Source organism: Beta vulgaris, chromosome 5 (assembly GCF_026745355.1).
Source record: "Beta vulgaris subsp. vulgaris cultivar EL10 chromosome 5, EL10.2, whole genome shotgun sequence".
Taxonomy (NCBI): domain Eukaryota; kingdom Viridiplantae; phylum Streptophyta; class Magnoliopsida; order Caryophyllales; family Amaranthaceae; genus Beta; species Beta vulgaris.
The window spans coordinates 62430562-62449045 of record NC_079206.1 but is presented as its reverse complement, the minus strand read 5'-3'; the positions used below and the strand labels follow the sequence as shown (position 1 = coordinate 62449045).

The 18484-nt window shown below is 35.8% G+C and overlaps 2 protein-coding genes across 2 annotated transcripts; one reads left to right on the top strand and one right to left on the bottom strand.

Moving 5' to 3' along the window:
* Positions 1-1487: 1487 nt before the first annotated feature.
* Positions 1488-13235, top strand: LOC104894411 (uncharacterized). The gene is made up of 16 exons (XM_057394813.1): positions 1488-3320; positions 3803-4306; positions 4396-4509; positions 4599-4735; positions 4821-5031; positions 5126-5363; positions 5459-5609; positions 6253-6561; positions 8625-10041; positions 10520-11087; positions 11176-11351; positions 11541-11677; positions 11761-11971; positions 12069-12306; positions 12400-12550; positions 12798-13235. The coding sequence occupies exons 1-16, from the start codon at positions 2054-2056 to the stop codon at positions 13101-13103; spliced, it is 6135 nt and encodes a 2044-aa protein (XP_057250796.1). The 5' UTR covers positions 1488-2053; the 3' UTR covers positions 13104-13235.
* A 1744-nt stretch (positions 13236-14979) lies between these two features.
* Positions 14980-18484, bottom strand: LOC104894317 (retrovirus-related Pol polyprotein from transposon RE1). Its single transcript, XM_057394812.1, has 6 exons — positions 18434-18484; positions 18263-18343; positions 15995-16328; positions 15663-15944; positions 15480-15569; positions 14980-15431 (listed from the first exon to the last, which is right to left on the bottom strand). The coding sequence occupies exons 1-6, from the start codon at positions 18482-18484 to the stop codon at positions 14980-14982; spliced, it is 1290 nt and encodes a 429-aa protein (XP_057250795.1).

Below are 18484 nucleotides of genomic sequence, written 5' to 3'. Positions count from 1 at the left end.
GTCTTCAACGGGATAAAGATCAAATTCAAAACCCACCATTTTACTAGTCAATTTGTCTCTTTAGTTATTACTAGTCAATTTGTCTCTTTAATTAGTCATAATCAACTTGGGAAAAGTTTCCACATCTTATGTTAATAGTTGTCCCCACTCTTAAAAGGATTGCCCATTTGCTTTATTAAAAATTCAAACTTTACTGAACTTGATTAAAAATCGGACAAATATATAAGAAAATACACTCATATGGATAAAAACAACGATGAGTAAGTGGTCGTTTGGTTGAATGTAAAGAGTGTAAATATCAGTTTTTTTTAACCAAAAAGTTATATAATTGAGTAAAGTGAACTACTAAATGTTTCCATGGAAAGTTCCAAGACATGACTACCTTCAACTTTATAGAGGAGTTGAGATATTAAACAAGACATGAGTTACAGGCTAAAGGGAAAAAGGAAAATTCTACAATACTACTAGAGTACTAGTCTACTATAAGACCAATGTGCATGTTGAGATGGATACATGAGGACATGTTAGCTAGAATATATTAAGAAGAGGGTTGTAGTTGCAACTTGCAAACATTGAGTACCGAAAAACCAATAATGGTGATTTAAGCGTGTGAGACGTCCACTAAATAATGCAACACTTGGGATAAAGAGGGGGCGTTAGAATGATATGGAATCCGAATAATATATGTGGACAATTACCATAATTAATTCCTCGACTCATGCAATCGACCTCAAGGTTTCTGCAATTTTGTTGTTGTATATGGGCAACCATTAATACTACCGAACTCTTCTCCTTTTTTTAGCTATTTAGCGATAGATAATCTACTTAGTGGTTAGATGTAGCCATCCTTCAACAATTATCTACCCAAAACCCGCCCTAGATTATCTCTTGCTCATTATGACTTGATGTTATCAATAACATCTTTGCTTCAAGGCATTCTTGTTTGTTATTACTTGATGATATTAAAGGTGCTTGTGAAGCCCGTTTATTTTGACTACAACTAGGCTTCGCCGACGCTTTGTACATTTATTTATGTAAAAAAAGAAAACAATAGACAAGAACAGAAAAGAAAACGTCACAAGTCAAGAAGGAAAATAGACAGCTTGTTTTCATCTCTTTTTCTTCCAATTAGGCTATAAAGTCTTATCTTGTACATTGCTTTTCTAGTGGGCCATTGAACAATTCACATTTTTCATATATGAGTAATATGACCTTTAAGCTAGCAACATGAATTTGAATACGGACTAGTCGTAACTCGTAACACTTAATAGAGTGTTTATTGTAATTATTGTCTACAATAAGAATACCATCTGGTTAAAGCTGCGCAATGGCAAATTCCAAAAAGGAAAACTTTTTAGAACATTATTTGAAAATATACTCACATGAGAATATTGTATGGCAAGTTGGGGTATCTTATCTACCCAATCTCACTCTCATGTACTATAAAAGGATCATGTTACTTATTCTTCTTGAAAGTTAAACACCCCTTTGTTGCATTTTTATCAAATTTTTTTGCTCTTTAGCTCCGTTCTTTATTTAATAAATCTTTTTTCGCTCTCTACCATATCTTGCCTCGCTTGTTAGATTCGTTTTATCCTACACACTCTAACAATCTTTTTTCTCTTCTACCCTAACTTAGTATCTACTATCTAGCGCTAAAATAATAAGACGGAAAAACAATATGGAATGAAGGGAGTACATTATATGTTAAATATGGAAGATCATGCTTATTTTAAATAAGGTGCACTTTTATTTTCTTTCTTTTTCCTTCCCCTATAATTGGATTTTAAGTAGGTGGGTTAAGTCAGTATATTTTCTTTATGGAAAGCATTATGTGGCACATGTACTACGGAAATTCTACGGTAGAATTGTCTTCTCCTAGACCAGGTCTTCCTGACTTATCAACAAAGTGCTAAATCTTTGTTGTTTGTTCTAAACTTGTAACATCAAGTACTAAATATAAGAACTAAAGCTCTTTAGTGACAGATTTGTGTCTTCTTCAAAGTTTTACATCATACCAGAACTTAAGAGTACTAATGCAGCTTAGTTTTTCATGGCTGCTTCATTTGTCCATAAAATGTCTCTAAGTTATCTTACCTTCTTCTTGTACTTATATGTCCTGTTATTTTCCTTTTCTATACCTCCTTGTATCGCAAGTGATTGCTTAACAGATGGTTCTAAGATCATTGATGATAGTAGCAGCACCATAATATCTCCAGGTGAAGTATTTGAGCTTGGATTCTTTACTCCTGATGGTAGTTTGAATCAAAACAGGTATTTAGGCATATGGTACTACCACTCGAATCCGAAGATAATTGTGTGGGTTGCTAACAGAGAGAAGCCTCTGCTAAAATCCAACGACGGCTACCTTGTTTTAAATGATGGTAACGCCGAGTTGTTGGATACAAGTGATTCAAGTTACTGGAAAACTGATTCTGTAATTGCATCTGTGAATTCAACAAAACTCTGTTTGAGTGATCAAGGGAACTTAATTTTGTCAAGAGTTCAAGAAGGACAAGTCTTATGGCAAAGCTTTGATCACCCAACTGATACATTTCTTCCAGGAATGATATTAAATGGAAGCTTAAGTCTAACATCTTGGCAAGATCGCAGTAACCCAAAACCAGCAAAGGAATTGCTGTTACAACAAGGGAAAAATTATAGAGTGGTTATCAAGTTTATGATATCTGGAACTTCATATTGGGAGAATGGAGTCGAACCATCTGCTCAAATTCCATCAATGTTGTCCGAGTTATTGGTAAATGAGGATGGAAAAACCTCTCTTCCTAACAACACAAGATTAGTGATCAACTTCGGTGGACAACTTCAGTTGTGGAAAAAGGAGAGTGAAAGAGGTTGGTACGTGGATTGGTGGGAGCCGAAAGATAGGTGTAGCTTTGATTCTATATGTGGGAACTTCGGGAGTTGCAATAGTAATGATGGTTTGCCTTGTAAGTGCTTGCCAGGATTCAAGCCTAGTTTGCAAGAGGAGTGGGATTTGGGATGTTTTACTGGTGGATGTGTGCCACAATCTGGATCTCCTTGTCAGAGGATTAATAGTGGAAATGATACATTTTTGAGATTGCCTATGATGAAAGTGGAAGGAGCAGATTGCAGTGCATCTACAGAAGAGGAGTGTAAGAATCAATGCCTAATGGAGTGCAATTGTATGGCTTACGCTTATGGTGCTGCGAATTGCTCAGGAACAGGCTCTTTTACTGAGAAGAGTTGTTTGATATGGTCTCACCAACCTCCGCGCTTACAGGAGGAATACTCTCAAGGGATTACGCTCTTTGTGCGTACACCATCTTCAGATATAGGTATTGAATTTTTTTACTGCTATCCTTCTTGAATTTTATTGCTATGTCATTTAGTGAAGATACTATGTTCGATGTTGAGCTTGTAGGAATAATAAACAATAAGTTATGGATGGATGCTATACTATTGATTGTGGTATACTGTGAGACAATTTCATTTATAAGCAAGATGAAATTATTTACTTTGGTTATGCATGAAAAAATGTTGCTGAAACTGTATCATGATAACAAATCGTTGCTTACGAGAGATTATGGTGATTTAGTTGAGCATAGGAAGTAATACATCTTAAAAGTTTGGTTTATCGTGGGAAGTAACTCTCCACACGAAGTTCCACTTATCTGTGGGGACTAGGTAAACAACTTCGTCCATTTTGTGCACTTCCCACAAGTATTTTTAACCAAACTCCATTTTTCATGTCTCAGGAAATTCTAATTCTCATGTCTTTTTATGTCAGTTAAACAAAATTTTATTATTTTCGTGGCAGAATCAACTTCAAGAGACTGCAAACCTTGTGGAGCTTATGGTATCCCTTATCCACTTAGTACTGATGGAGCAAATTGCGGAGATTCCTCGTACTTCAATTTTCTCTGCAACTCAAAGTCAGGGCAGGTTAACTTCTCAACTCCTGCAGGCACCTTCAGAGTCACCTTAATTGATCCAGCTGCAAAAAGTTTTACCATCCAAGTCATGAATGCCAATAGTTGTGACAGGGCACATATAGACTCGTTGCTTCTCTTATCCAAAAATACGTTGCCATTCTTTATTAGAAGCTGCATCATTGTTATGGATCAACCTATGATCCAACTTCAACAGCCTTTTATGGAAGTTGTCATAGGTTGGCAACCACCACCTGAGCCTACTTGTAGTGAATCCTCAGATTGTGTTTTCTTGCCTCATAGCTCTTGCAAAGCTACTAAAGGTGGTAAAAGGCGGTGTATTTGTGGTTCACATTTTCATTGGGATGGCTTGCAGTTGAAATGTACCAAAGGTGAGATGCTTTTCACAGTATACTCTTTTGTTTTAGAGATGTTCATAGTGTGAGTTCTTAACAATGTTTCATTTTTTGTCCCAAAAAAGTGCCTTTTCCTTTCAAGATCGTGGCTCCTTGCTTAGCTGTTGCACTGGCAGTTTTAATTCTCTATGGTCTATTCTTAGTTTATCATAAGCGTAAAAGGACTGCACAGAAGCAATGTAAGTAAGCTTTACAAATCATTATTAAGACATTTTAAAAGCATGCCAAAATAGGTTCTCACTTCTGAATAATGCCAACGTTGTTACAGGCTCAGTTAAGTTCAAGGGAGATGATACTGAATGCGCTGATGTCCCTTTTTTTGGTTGGGAAAGTATACTAGCAGCTACAAAGAATTTTGCAGATGCAAATAAGCTTGGAGTAGGAGGATTTGGTTCCGTCTACAGGGTAACTTCTTATTTTTTGTGGGAATCAGTCTAGTGCATTTTATCTTCTTGGCGAGTTGATTTAGGACTGGCATTACTGCATACAGGGAAAACTTCCTGACGGGAAGGAAATTGCTGTCAAGAGGCTCTCAAGTGTATCGATGCAAGGTGTTGAAGAATTTAGGACCGAGGTTATATTGATTGCCAGGCTCCAGCATCGGAACCTTGTAAGACTGCTGGGATATTGTGTGAAAGCAGATGAGAGCATTTTAGTCTATGAATATATGCCAAATGGAAGCCTAGACTCATGTTTATTTGGTTAGTCTAATTCATAAAATTGTTGCCTGCCTATGCATGCATAAGATTAATTACATTCCCTTAACATTGCAAGCTATAATTGATGTTTTGCCAGAGCAAACTTTTTCTTCTTACTTGGACTGGGATAAGCGCTTTGGCATCATTTTCGGGATAGCTAGAGGCCTTGTTTATCTTCATCAAGACTCAAGGCTTAGAATAATTCATCGAGACCTGAAACCAAGCAACATTTTACTCGACGAGGAGCTCAATCCCAAAATTTCAGATTTCGGTCTTGCTAGAATTGTTGGAGGGAAAGAAACAGAGGCAAACACTAACAAGGTTGTTGGAACATAGTAAGTAATAGGAGATGTGTAGCCCTATATAACCCATTCTTAACTTAGTTTATGTTAGTATTGTCGTAATTTTGATGCATTCTTTGTTTTTTCAGTGGATATATGGCTCCAGAGTATGCATGCGAAGGATTCTTTTCAATTAAGTCCGATGTTTTTAGCTTTGGTGTGGTTGTATTGGAGACTATAAGTGGCAGAAGAAATTCAAGAACAACTGTGTTTGAGGATGGTTTGAGTCTGCTTGGACATGTATGTATCAATCTACTTTTGTACTTCAATGACAACTATGCCCAAGGACCCTTACTTATTAATGCTAATTTGCATAACCCCACTTCTTCAACTTTTCATTTAACAACCATATTTGATTTTGTTTCTAAGTCATGCATCCTATTTATATAATGCAATTTAGATCCTACACACGGTGTATAATATTCGTCACGCTCCTTATTGCATGTTCTCTTCACCACATATCTATGTTACTTTCATTATACTTGCACTATTCTTTAACATGTGTGATTTTTTTTAACATTCACATGTTCTTTTTTTTATGATCCTCTATTTTCTTTTAATGTGAACATATAAAAGAACGTGCAATTCGGAGCATGACACTCATCGTGCTCGCCAATGGCCAATGCACATATAATTAGGGTAATGTGGTCAAGTGGAAGACCTTTGTCTATTACCTTTTTCAATAGATAACATTTTGTCCTTTCAACTTTCATTATCTACTCCCCCTCATTTTCTTCTTGCTCCTTTTTTGAAAGCCTTTTTGAGACAAACATAAGATTGGTAAAATGAAAAGTTGAGGTTTATGTTGTTTTGTAGAAAAGGACACCGGACACTAATTCCTCTAATCATATCACTCTATCTAAACTAATAATCTGTGTTTTAGGCATGGAGATTATGGAATGAAGGTAGAGGGCTTGAATTCATAGACTCATCACTCAAAGAATCATGCAACCATACTGAATTCTTGAAGTGCTTTCATTTGGGATTATTATGCGTCCAAGAAGACCATGTTGATCGTCCCACCATGTCAACTGTGGTTCTCATGCTAAGCAGCGAAGATACTACTAGTGTGAGCAACTCACTTCCCAAAAAACCAGCTTTCTTTTCTAGGACTTCATCTGAGACAGCCTCATCTTCCAGTTTGGGAGGTTCGAGCTTCTTCACTAACATGATCACTGTATCTACTGTAGGTCGATAAGTGGTGTTTTAGGCATCAATTTCGCGTGTAATTTTACACCATCTCACATTCTCCATCCCATGTATTCATGTGCAAAGCATATGCTTATACGCAGCAGTGCACGATGAAACATCTTGTGTTCACCGTAGACTTAGTTTTATTTTCTAATTTTTTGATTTTGGGAAACTATAGTACTACAGTAGTAGACCTATAAAGTCTGCCATGGACTCATTTAGGATATACGTGGTTGGTTGCTCCCTTAAACATAATTTTTCGGTGGTTGTTAATTGTTATCTACTCTCTTTGTTCCATACTTCCATATATTAGTTTTCACAATCTGAATTTTCTATTCAAACTTTAAACTTTGATCCAATTTTGTAACAAGAATATAGTTAGTATATTGATATTTTATCGGCCAGAGATATTACGATCAGTCAATAATTGATAACTAGTATTTTGGTCCGGGCGATGCCATGGGTAAGTTACAATTATCAAATATATTGTAATTTATAAATTTCATAATTGGTTTTATAGTTTTTTCGTAATATTCCGTCTAGTGCGAAATTGAAAAATAGACGCTACGACATAATACTTAATAAAAGTGTTAGAGATAAAAAGCTTGTCTGTGTTTTATTATAATTACATATAATTATAAAACTTTATTATATTTTACTTTGAAATATTAAGCATTGAAACTGTAGTCGATTAGTGGTGAAACTCTCACATCGAAATCCTATTAATAACAAGTTGGAGACGAAGATGAATTGAAAGAGTCACGTTCCTGTGTGACTCAATATCATGTTGGAAGGATATAACAAGTTGCTCCTCTGATGAGGAGCTCAGAATAATTGACGCACTATATATCTAATTGACAAATTGGAAAGCCGCCTTCAAATATGATTTTTGGAAAGCAATGATTAATAAAATCATTACCAATAATGATTGAAATATAAACATTGTTAGATCTCGACAAATTATCCGATATTCAAAATCGGATAGAACACACTCCATCTATCAAATCGCTTGCCATGCAAACCCTAACCAACCACAAAACCCAGATCCAAAAACTTGAAGACAAAGATCATCTCCAACAATTGACAAACTTCTCAAGCAGGATAAGAAATCTAAACATTGTTTTCGTCCTTCTTAGTCCAATCTCTCTCCTCGTCTCCTGTAATACTTGCACACTTTCATCTACAACCACTGCAATCTAGTATTTTGGTACTCAAAATCAACCAACAAAGCTTTAATTTGAAGCTTGTTGATCTAATTTTGACTAACAAATTTACCAGAACACAAAATTACATACCATGTATTCAGATGAGTTTCTTCGTTTTCATTAAAGAATTTGGGTTTAGTTTGCATCTTGAGATTTTTTACGCCAATGCTAATCTCAACATTGATTAGTTTGTAATTAGGACCAATTCTTTAACTCATATTCCCAGTTCAAAAAATCAGTCCTTTGTTGATCAAAGATGAAGTAATACTTGATTTATTTTTGGCACGGATTTTCATGCTGTATTTGGCGCGAAAATTTTAAGAATCAACAACTTTATCACAATTTAATTTTTGCACTAAGTATGAGCACTAACTGTTCGATGAAATGTCTGAAAGAGATAATGTGCTGGGATTTACTTTTTCGCAAAAAAAAACAGAAGAAGAGATTGTATTTTAAACAAAAAATTTGTAGTTTATGACAATAGCTGAAGACGACGAATTATGGTAACCCCACCATTAATATACTACTTGAATGGTAATCAAACTTGGTGTTTTCTGTACTTGTTTGTATATCATAATTCAAGGATGTTGACGTATTTAACTTTTGAGTTTTGTGGTACCTAATGCATCTTCAATTGATATCTTTTAACTTTAAGCACTTGCACATTCATAGAAATTGTATGATGGAAGCAGTGTAGAAAAGTCTTCAGATGATTAGTCTTAGTAAGGAATAAGGATGCTGATGCTTTGACGGTTTGGAGCTGTTGTATTCTTAACCAAAGAAGTAGAGCTTCTTTGGTGAATTATGCTGATACAGCTTTCGAATTTAATGTCTGTTTTCATTCTTAGTGAAGCATTAGGCTAATCCTTCTTGTTTTCTCATGGAAATTATAACTAGCTCCATGAAGTGCATATGTTATCCCCCCATCCTGTTCTTTTTATATAAGCTCTTGTTCTTCGTTTCTCTACTGCAATGCAGCGCTACGGACTGCTTAGAAGAAGGATTTACGATCACTACTAATGATACTAAAACCAATTTAGTATCTCCAGGTGGGGTCTTTGAGTTTGGATTTTTCACTCCTGATGAGAAGACTGAGAATAGCAGGTATTTGGGCATATGGTATCACAATCAGTCCTATCCAAAGGTAATCGTGTGGGTTGCGAATAGAGATAAACCTCTGTTGGATTCCTATGGCTACCTTCAACTTAGTAGGGGTCAAGCCGACCTGTTGGATAAGAATGGTCATGCGTACTGGTCAACCAGGGGGCCTGCTAATCGCTCCAATCTTACTTCAAATGAGCTGTTTCATCTGCAACTGATAGGAAAAAGTGCCTCTAATCATAGCAGAAGGTGCCGTCCAGAAGATAACTGCACGCGCGGTGTGTTTAACTTCTCAAGACTATGTTTGGTTGATGATGGAAACTTAATTTTAACTGATAGGAGTGTGCAAAGACAACCAACATTGTGGCAAAGCTTTAACAACCCAACTGATACATTTCTTCCAGGGATGGTTGCAAATGAAAGTATAGATCTTTTACCTTTAAGCTTAAACCTGATATCTTGGCAAAACGACAACAACCCAGCACATGGGAATTTCACATTCCCACTACAACTTAGCCCAGCTAATAATTTGTATATTCTTGAAAAAGGAGTTTCAAATTATTGGCAGAGTGGAACAACCCCTTTTGACAAGATTCCATCAGCGTTGTCTGGATTATGGAGTAATAATAGCAATCCCTCTCTTCAGAAAAACACACGATTAGTGATGAACTTCACAGGACAGATTCAGTTATGGAGTTGGACAAGTGAAAGAGGCTGGTCTTTAAATTGGTCAGAGCCAAAAGATGGTTGTAGTTTGAATGATAAGTGTGGTCATTTTGGCAGTTGCAATGGTAACAACGGGTTGTTGTGCAAGTGCTTGCCAGGATTTAAGCCTACTGCTAAGTGGAAATCGGGAGACTTTTCTGGAGGATGCTCTCAAAAATCTGGACCTGTTTCTGAGAGAAATGACTATCTTAATGATATTTTCTTGACATTGCCCATGATGAAACTGGCAAACAAAACTTGTAGCGTAGCTACTCCTAGTGAATATAGTTGTAAAGTTCAATGTCTAAACAATATCTATTGTGTAGCTTACTTTGAAGGTCCTGCCAATTGTTCTGGAGCAGGCACTTTGACTGAGAAGAAATGCTTGACATGGACTGAACTGAGTGATTTGCAGGAGGAGTCTCCTGATGGAATTACTATATTGGTCCGCACAACACAGGATGATATAGGTATTTTCTTTTCCTATGAGTATTATTTTGAATCATTCCCTCCATACTTGCAGAATTTACTCACTTGCATTTGCTCATAGACAACTGTCACACATCTGTGATAAGATACTGTGGACAAGGCTGAAACAATACAGATTACTAGTAGTAGTAACTTCTCTCATTGACTCATTCATAGGCAATAGTCTCATATTTTCTATAAGACTTTGAGTATAAGACTGCAGCGATGCTAATAATTACTAGTAGTAACAAGTCTTCGTGTGACCAAGGAAGTAAATAGAGTGGGGTTCTTGATTATGAATATCCTCCTAGTATTTACTGTAATTTGTATAATTAGTGGTTCCTATGAATGATCAAGTCATGTTAATTTTGAAAGTGATACAAACTTAACTCAATGTGTTTTAGTAAAAACATTATGAGAAATATCAATACGGTGTTCTGAAACCTCTTTGCTGACACGAAATTTATTCTCCTGTGGCAGATCCAACCTCAAGGGGATGCAGTCCTTGTGGAACTTATATCATTCCTTATCCCCTAAGCACTGGGGGAAACTGTGGGGATCCCTCGTACTCCCATTTTCATTGCAATAAGCAAACAGGTCAAGTTCACTTCTTAACTTCAAGTGGCAACTTCAGAGTGAACTCAATTGATCCAGACAAAAAGCTCTTTTCTATCCAAGTCATGCATAATATTTGTGACGATAGATATATACACTTGTCCGTATTGTCACTCAACAACTCCTTGCCATTCACTTTTAGAAACTGCAATGTTGTTGAGAACCAACCTTTGATTCAAGTTGCACAGCCTTTTATTGAAGTTGAAATAGGTTGGAATCCACCGCCAGAATTTTCTTGTCGTGCACCCTTAAATTGTAGCCACTGGCGTCATACTACTTGCAAAGCAAAAGGGGGTGAAATGAGGTGCATTTGTGGATCGAAATTTCAATGGAATGACTCAGAGCTGGAATGTACCAGAGGTGAGATACTTCTGCAGTCTTGCTCACCTTTTCTATTCTGCTGGTGCTGGCAATTGTTTATTGAACTCTTTTAGTAATATCGTTTTTTTTGGGGGGAGTGAATGTTGCTGAAACTTTACAAGCATTAATGGTTATGTCCTACATATCCAATTATGAGCCCATACTCTTTCAGTGCAACTGCTTAAAATTCTGACAATGTTTGCCTTTTGTCCAATTAAAGTTCCCTTTCCTCTGAAGGTTGTGCTTCTTTCGGTAGCGGGTGCATTGGCAATTATACTTGTGTGCAGTATATTATGTATTTATCATATAAGGAAAAGAAGAATGGTTAAAGGACAAGGTAAGTTGCTTGTATCATTTTCTTCTCCATGATGCATAGTGAATGATAACATACTCGTCGTGTTGCAAAAGAAGCTGATGAATAAATTTCCAAGATAGGTTTCCTTTCAGTATCTTTTCACTCAGTTCCTGTAATCCAGGAATCACAAATTGCAATTTCTTATACTGAGTGAATCTAAAAATATGACAGACTCGTGTGAATTCAAGGGAGATGATATTGAAGGCATAGATGTGCCTTTTTTCAATTGGGAAAGCATACTTGCTGCTACAAACAACTTTGCAGATGCAAATAAACTTGGAACAGGGGGATTTGGTTCAGTTTACAGAGTAATCATTCTTAATTCAATCAAACAAGTCTTCTGATCTTTGCTAGTTTGATGACATATCATTATGTGGAACACTGCATTCAGGGTGAGCTTCCAGATGGACAGATAATTGCTGTCAAGAGGCTCTCAAGTGTATCTGTGCAAGGCATTGCAGAATTTAAGACCGAGGTCATTTTGATTGCCAAACTCCAGCATCGGAACCTTGTAAGACTTATTGGGTATTGCATGAAAGGAGATGAGAAGATTTTAGTTTATGAATACATGCCTAATGGAAGCCTAGATTCTTGTTTGTTTGGTCAGTCTCACATCCATATTCTTACTCACCTATATATATGATAATATACCTTTTTTTCATGTAACAACTTATTTTATGTTCGATATCTTGCAAGAAGACGAAAGGCATTCTGTGTATTTAGACTGGAAAAAGCGTTTTGAAATCATTTTGGGAATAGCTCGAGGCCTTCTTTATCTTCACCAAGACTCGAGGCTTAGGATTATTCACCGAGATCTTAAACCAAGCAACATTCTACTTGATGAGGAGCTCAATCCAAAAATTTCAGACTTTGGCATAGCAAGAATTGTTGGAGGGAAGGAAACAGAGGCAAGCACTGGCAAAGTCGTTGGAACATAGTATGCAGGATTGTGAATCGATTCATATATATTGTCCATACCCGGAGTAATGTGTTTATTCACTCTTCTTTTTTGTTTCTAATTATGATGCAGTGGTTATATGTCTCCAGAATATGCATATGAAGGGATCTTTTCGGTGAAGTCTGATGTTTTTAGCTTTGGCGTGGTCATATTGGAGACTATACGCGGCAAAAGGAATTCGAGGATATTTATCTTTGAGCATGGTTTGAGTCTTCTAGGACATGTAAGTATCATTAGAAGTAAATCGGCTCATACTCTCTTTGTCTATAATCAGTAGTTAAATATGCTATTTTAGACATTCTTAAAAAAGCCATGTCATGTCCTAAAATATTAATACACTATTTTATAATTGAATTTTCCACTGTGTCACATTCAAAATTTAGTGATGAAGAGTGGCTTAGGAATAGAACAACCTTCAATCCATTATGAAGTTCTCTTTGTAATATTATGTCAAGTTTATGACCATTTAGGCCTGGAAGTTGTGGAATGAAGATCAAGGATTGGAATTGATGGATCCGAAACTCAACGAATCGTGCATATATTCAGAAGTTCTAAGGTGCATTCATATTGGGTTGTTGTGTGTACAAGAAGATCCAAGTGATCGCCCTTCTATGTCAACTGTAGTTCACATGTTAAGCGGTGAAAATACCTCTCTTCCAGTGGCCAAACAACCGGCTTTCATGAACAGAAGACCATTATCAGATAATCCCTCAACTTCCAGTGCAAAGGATTCAAGTGGGCATGAGTTGATGACTGTATCTACAGTAGGCCGGTAAATGATAATGTTCTGCATTATTTTGAGTTTAAGATCAGGATGTTTTTTCTGTGAAGTTTGTGCAGTATGTATGTAATTTGGGAAAAGAATCCCTTTAATGATAAATTAATAAATCAAGCTGAAAATTTTGGTATATGTGAATCAGAAAGCCTGTTGGGCCATTGGTATATGTGAATCAGAAAACCTTCAATCCATTAGGATTCAAATCAGGCTTTTTATCAGGCTTAGGAATAGTACTCCCTTTTTATTTTTTAATCTTTTTCACGTAGAATCTTGACACTGTTAGCAATAAGAGAGAATCTTTTAAATTTTTTCTCAATATATAAGAAAAAATATAGTCATGTCGGGTCTTGTTTGATTCATCTCAATGAATATTTTATTGATATTCAATTTAGAGCTGATCATTTTGGCCCGACCCGCTTTTTAGGCGAGTTTTGGGCAAATTTTTTGGCCCGGGGTCGACCTGACCCGATTTTTTTGCTTTGGGCGGGCTTTGGACAAGTCAAAAATGACTTTTTAGTCTATTTTTTTGCCCGGCCCGACCGATAGGAACTTTTTAGGCGCGGCCCAACCCGAACCCAGCCCGCCCCGCCCCATGATCACCTTTAATTCAATGATATTTAAGGTAAAATAAGTACATTAACAAACGTGTAAAGTCAAAGTAGGAAAAATAAAAAAAATACACAGGGAGTACGGAAGAAGATATCTCATTTAACTCTCAGAGTTGAAGAGTAGTGTTACAGTATTACCTTAAGCTGTCAAAAGCTATCAGATGTCAACAATTTAGTTAGGGAATTTCTCACTAGTATCCTTAAACTATAAGTTCTCTACTCCAGCACAACATGAGAATATAAGTACCTTAGGAATGACATTAAAAAAAGTCTCATCTTTTCAAGAATATTTTGGCAGTAGAATCGCTTCCTCAATCCAGATATCTGGATGTTTTTGTCGGCTTCGTTCTCTCACTCTCTAATTTTACACTTTGCATTGAACATCTTCCTTGTTTCTTGTTTCTATCCTGAAAATTTCCATTTCTAATTAATTGATCTCACCTCAGATGATCCTATTTCTCTCTCCTCCTCCCACCTATACTTTGTATTGAACTCACTTGAAGATGCAACAGTTTCCCTTTCTAATTAATCTACAGAAATCTAATATACCCACAACGAAATTCAGCTTTTATTTTGGGTAAATCATTCTTTTTGAGAAATTTATCACCCAAATTGTAAGAATTGTAGTGATTTTTTGGGTGGAATTTTAGTGCAAAAAATGTTGAAGTGACTTTGCTTGAAGAAAACATGGGTGTGGTTATGGAAGGTTGGAAACATCAGCACAATTTTTTTGGCTTCAACTCGGTGGTTGTGAGGTTTACACCTTGGGTAAAGTAATGTAGAAGCATTAATGGTTGGCAAGAAGAATTACAATTTTGTTTCTTTTTAGATTAACAAATAAATGACAACATTAGAAAGTCAATAATTGTTTACTGAGTTCATTAGTCAAGTTCACATCTATAAAGAAGACAGTAGTATAATGGTATTGTTACAATATCATAAACTTGTTGATCAAGAATTCAACTCAATCCTTTACATCTCTCAAATCTTGAGATAAGGATCTTGAATTAATGTTTCATTGAACGAAATCTCTTAGAGAGAATTACAACCAGAGCTACCAGCTTTTCTGAATGAATCTAATCTAATATACATTAACTGTATATATACAGAAAAGATAAGAGAAAGAAAAAGAAGCTAACAGAATGCTAACTAACTTTTAACTAACAAAGCTGAGCCGGACAAGTTTCTTATATCTGTAGCTGGAGCTCTATCAGATGGCTTAAGCTCTTGATAATCTATGATGCTATATTTAACACCCTCCTCAAACTAGGCAGGGTATCTATCATGCGAAGTTTGGAAAGTAGGTAAGTGAACCTTAGTTGAGAAGGTAAGATCTCGGTGAATACATCTGCTAACTAACTGAGAAGAGGTAGGCAAGTATGTGATCTGTAGAAGTCCTTCCAGCACCTTGTCGCGAGTAAAATGCACATCAATCTCTATGTGCTTTGTTCTTTCATGATGCACATGATTTTTAGCTATGTATATAGAGCTTTGATTATCACAATGAAGAGTTACTGGTTTAAGCTTTGACACACCTAGCTCTTCAAACAATCTCACTAACCAAGTAACTTCAAACATGGCCCTATATTCTGCTTCAGAGGAGCTCTTAGAGACAATTTCTTGCTTCTTCGACTTCAAACTTACTGGTGACTTGCCAAAATGCAACACATAACCTAATATGGATCTTCTAGAATTCACACAAGTTCCCCAGTCGGAATCTGAATATGCTTATAATGTTAGTTGATCAGAACCACTCAACAAGATGCCTTCACCCATGGTAGAAGCAACATATCTAAGAGCATGCATTAAAGCTTCATAGTGTGGAACCTTGGAGCTTGAAGAAACTAACTTAGATGCTGCACAGTATATGCCAAGTCAGCCTGGTATGTGTTAGAAATTTAATTTCCCAACTAAGCATCTGTAGTGACTAGGATCTTCTTATAGAGCACCTTCTTCTGCCGACAGTTTCAGATTAATGGGTAGAGGAGTGGCAACTGCTTTTGTATTACTTATTCCAGCAGTAGCAATAAGTTCTTTTGTGAACTTTTTCTGAGTGAGACATACCCCAGAATCCAAATACCCAATTTCAATTCCCAAGAAGAAACTTAACTTACCCAAGTCTTTAATGCTGAAGACATTATCCAAGTGAGCTTTGATGTCTTTGATAACATTCAAATCATCACCACTGATGATTATATCATCCACATACACTGCTAGGATGGTAATGTGACCTGAGTATGCTTGATAAATAGTGAATAATCATTCTTGGACTGTTAGAAACCCTTGAGTATCAGCTCCCCCACAAGCTTGGCAAACCATTGCCTACTAGCTTGCTTGAGGCCATATAAGGGTTTGACAAGCTTGCAAACCTTATTGTGAGGATTAGACATGCCTTCAGGAACATGCATATATACTTCTTCATTTAAATCCCAATGCAAAAAAGCATTATTTACATCTAATTGAAACAAATCCCATTTCTTGCTAGCAGCTAGGGCAATCAAACACCTCACAGTAGTCATCTTAATCACAAGAGAAAATGTTTCATCATAATCTATTCCCCATTTTTTATTGTATCCTTTTGCCACTAATCTAGCCTTGAATCTTTCAATGCTCATCTGATTTATGTTTTATTTTGTAGACCCATTTAGAGCCTATAACTAGTGGAGAAAACGTCAAGGGTTGCGGTCAAAATAGCCCTAAGAGCTGCGGTTTTGGTCAAAACCGCAACCCTCAATGCGCATAAAGGGCTGCGGTTTTGACAGCCCTTAATGCGCATAAAGGGTTGCGGCTTTGGTCACCCTTAATGTGCATAAAAGGCTGCGGTTTTGACCAAAGCTGCAACCCTTGTGACCCCAAAAAAATAAAAAATAAATTATTTTTTTCTCCTAAATGATCCCTGAAGTGTTATATATATATATATATATATATAGGGGCAAGATCACGTGAGAATGCTCCTTATATGAGAAATGAAAATGAATCTCAACCACACGATTGAATTAGAGTTAAAACACGTGTTCATTAGAGTTATACCCCCTAAAAAATCTTAAGCCCAAAAAAAAAAAAATTTATTGAATTTTTTGCTTTCTAATATTCTTTTTTTTGGAATTACATCACTTATTCATAAGAGTTATAGCTTTTAAAATTCATTCTCATTTCTCATGTAAGTATGCATTCTCATATGAACTCACTTATATATATATATAATATCATTTTTCATTGCAAATTATTTTTTTTATACAAATATAGAGAATATTCACTTATGGACTAAACTTGTAGTACTCTTCATCATCAGATAAATTGTCAAAGAAAAAAATAGTTACACTAAAAAGAAAATTGGTTATTCATAATTGTTTCATTCAATGAACACTTTTGTACTCATTGTCCACAAATTACAATTCATAACTAGAGTTCAGTTCTGACAGAATTAATGTTTCAGCTACTTATCATTGAAGGTAGTTAAAATGAGTTACCAAACATAGCTACATTATTATTTTCACCAGCATTATTAAAATGAAGCAAGCAATAACGGCCAAAAATAATTGAACAAAATCAGCACCATGATCCCAAAGGGGCTACTAACGCCCATACTAATTCCTCTAACAATCATTTCAACTAAGGGGAAAAGGGGAATAAATAAGGTTCTTCCTCGAACAATCAACTTCGGGTAAAAGGGTTCTAATTTCTAAAACATAACTCGAAAAAAAGCACTACAAAAAAATAGAATGAGTTCAATATGTAAGAATAAGACATACCTTTTCTCATATATACATTACAGAGTCAATATGTAAGAATTCTCTCCTCTTTGCTTCATATGTAGCGTCCTTCCAAAGATACATAAATCAAAATATCATATTCACGATCAACACACAACACAAACAATCCAATAAAAATAGCTAGATTGTTTAGACCAAGTCAATAGAGAACTTACTAGGTGTGTAGGCATAGCCTTGATACGATTTAAGTTTAAAATCTGAAATTTTGAATATAGCAAAGTCCATCTGAAAAGAACATTTAATCGGTAAGTATGATGGAATCTCCAGTAAACACACAAGTATTATGAAGGCGACAAAGTACAAGTGAGTATTAAGTACGACTATATACTCGTTTGTGTACTAGTTCAAATTGCAATATTAAAGAATACCAATTGAACTACGTAGAAATGAATCAACCTAAAAATCAATAGAATTGACTGTTGAAATGAAATTCAACTTAAGATTGTGATGTATGGTGGAAAATTCATAGAAATATGAAAAAGAGAAGAAAACCTCCATATGCATTAAATTCATATCCATGGGATACTACAGATTTACCACTCCTTATAAAAAATAAACAGAAACACTATATGATTAACAGAAAATAAACAGAAACAGTATAAGATAAACGACTTCATCAACATTCATGAACCAAGTCAACCCTTTTGTATTAGATTACACCAAGGATGAGTTCAGGTAGTAGTTCTAGGATTAGCCCAGACTCTTAACTTTCCTTACTAAAAAAACGACTATCAAAAAGCAAGTGAAATAAAATTCATGAATATGGACATGTCTACCTCAGTTCCAGCAATTCTCATTGCAATTCCATCTGCCAGTTGAACATGTGAAGTGCGCTCCAACAAACTCTCAACAGCACCCTATAAACTCCAACCTTTTAGTCACAAGAGACTACAACACAAATAAAATTAAATTTAAGTGAGTACTTAGCACCTTAGAAAAATGCTCACCTTCACTAGTAGACGGTTTTGCCCGGTTGGCTCCTGGATAATGACACTCAT

What these genes read in the sequence shown, in the direction of transcription:
- LOC104894317 (XM_057394812.1), bottom strand. Translation starts at nt 18,484, where the DNA reads ATGAGTGTCATTATCCAGGAGCCAACCGGGCAAAACCGTCTACTAGTG. An exon ending in AAAACCGTCTACTAGTGAAG is followed by an intron (nt 18,344 to 18,433) that starts GTGAGCATTTTT and finishes TGGAGTTTATAG; the next exon opens with GGTGCTGTTGAGAGTTTGTT. An exon ending in GGGGGAGCTGATACTCAAGG is followed by an intron (nt 15,945 to 15,994) that starts GTTTCTAACAGT and finishes AAGCATACTCAG; the next exon opens with GTCACATTACCATCCTAGCA.
- LOC104894411 (XM_057394813.1), top strand. Translation starts at nt 2,054, where the DNA reads ATGGCTGCTTCATTTGTCCATAAAATGTCTCTAAGTTATCTTACCTTC. An exon ending in GATTTGGTTCCGTCTACAGG is followed by an intron (nt 4,736 to 4,820) that starts GTAACTTCTTAT and finishes TACTGCATACAG; the next exon opens with GGAAAACTTCCTGACGGGAA. An exon ending in TCACTGTATCTACTGTAGGT is followed by an intron (nt 6,562 to 8,624) that starts CGATAAGTGGTG and finishes GTGAAGCATTAG; the next exon opens with GCTAATCCTTCTTGTTTTCT.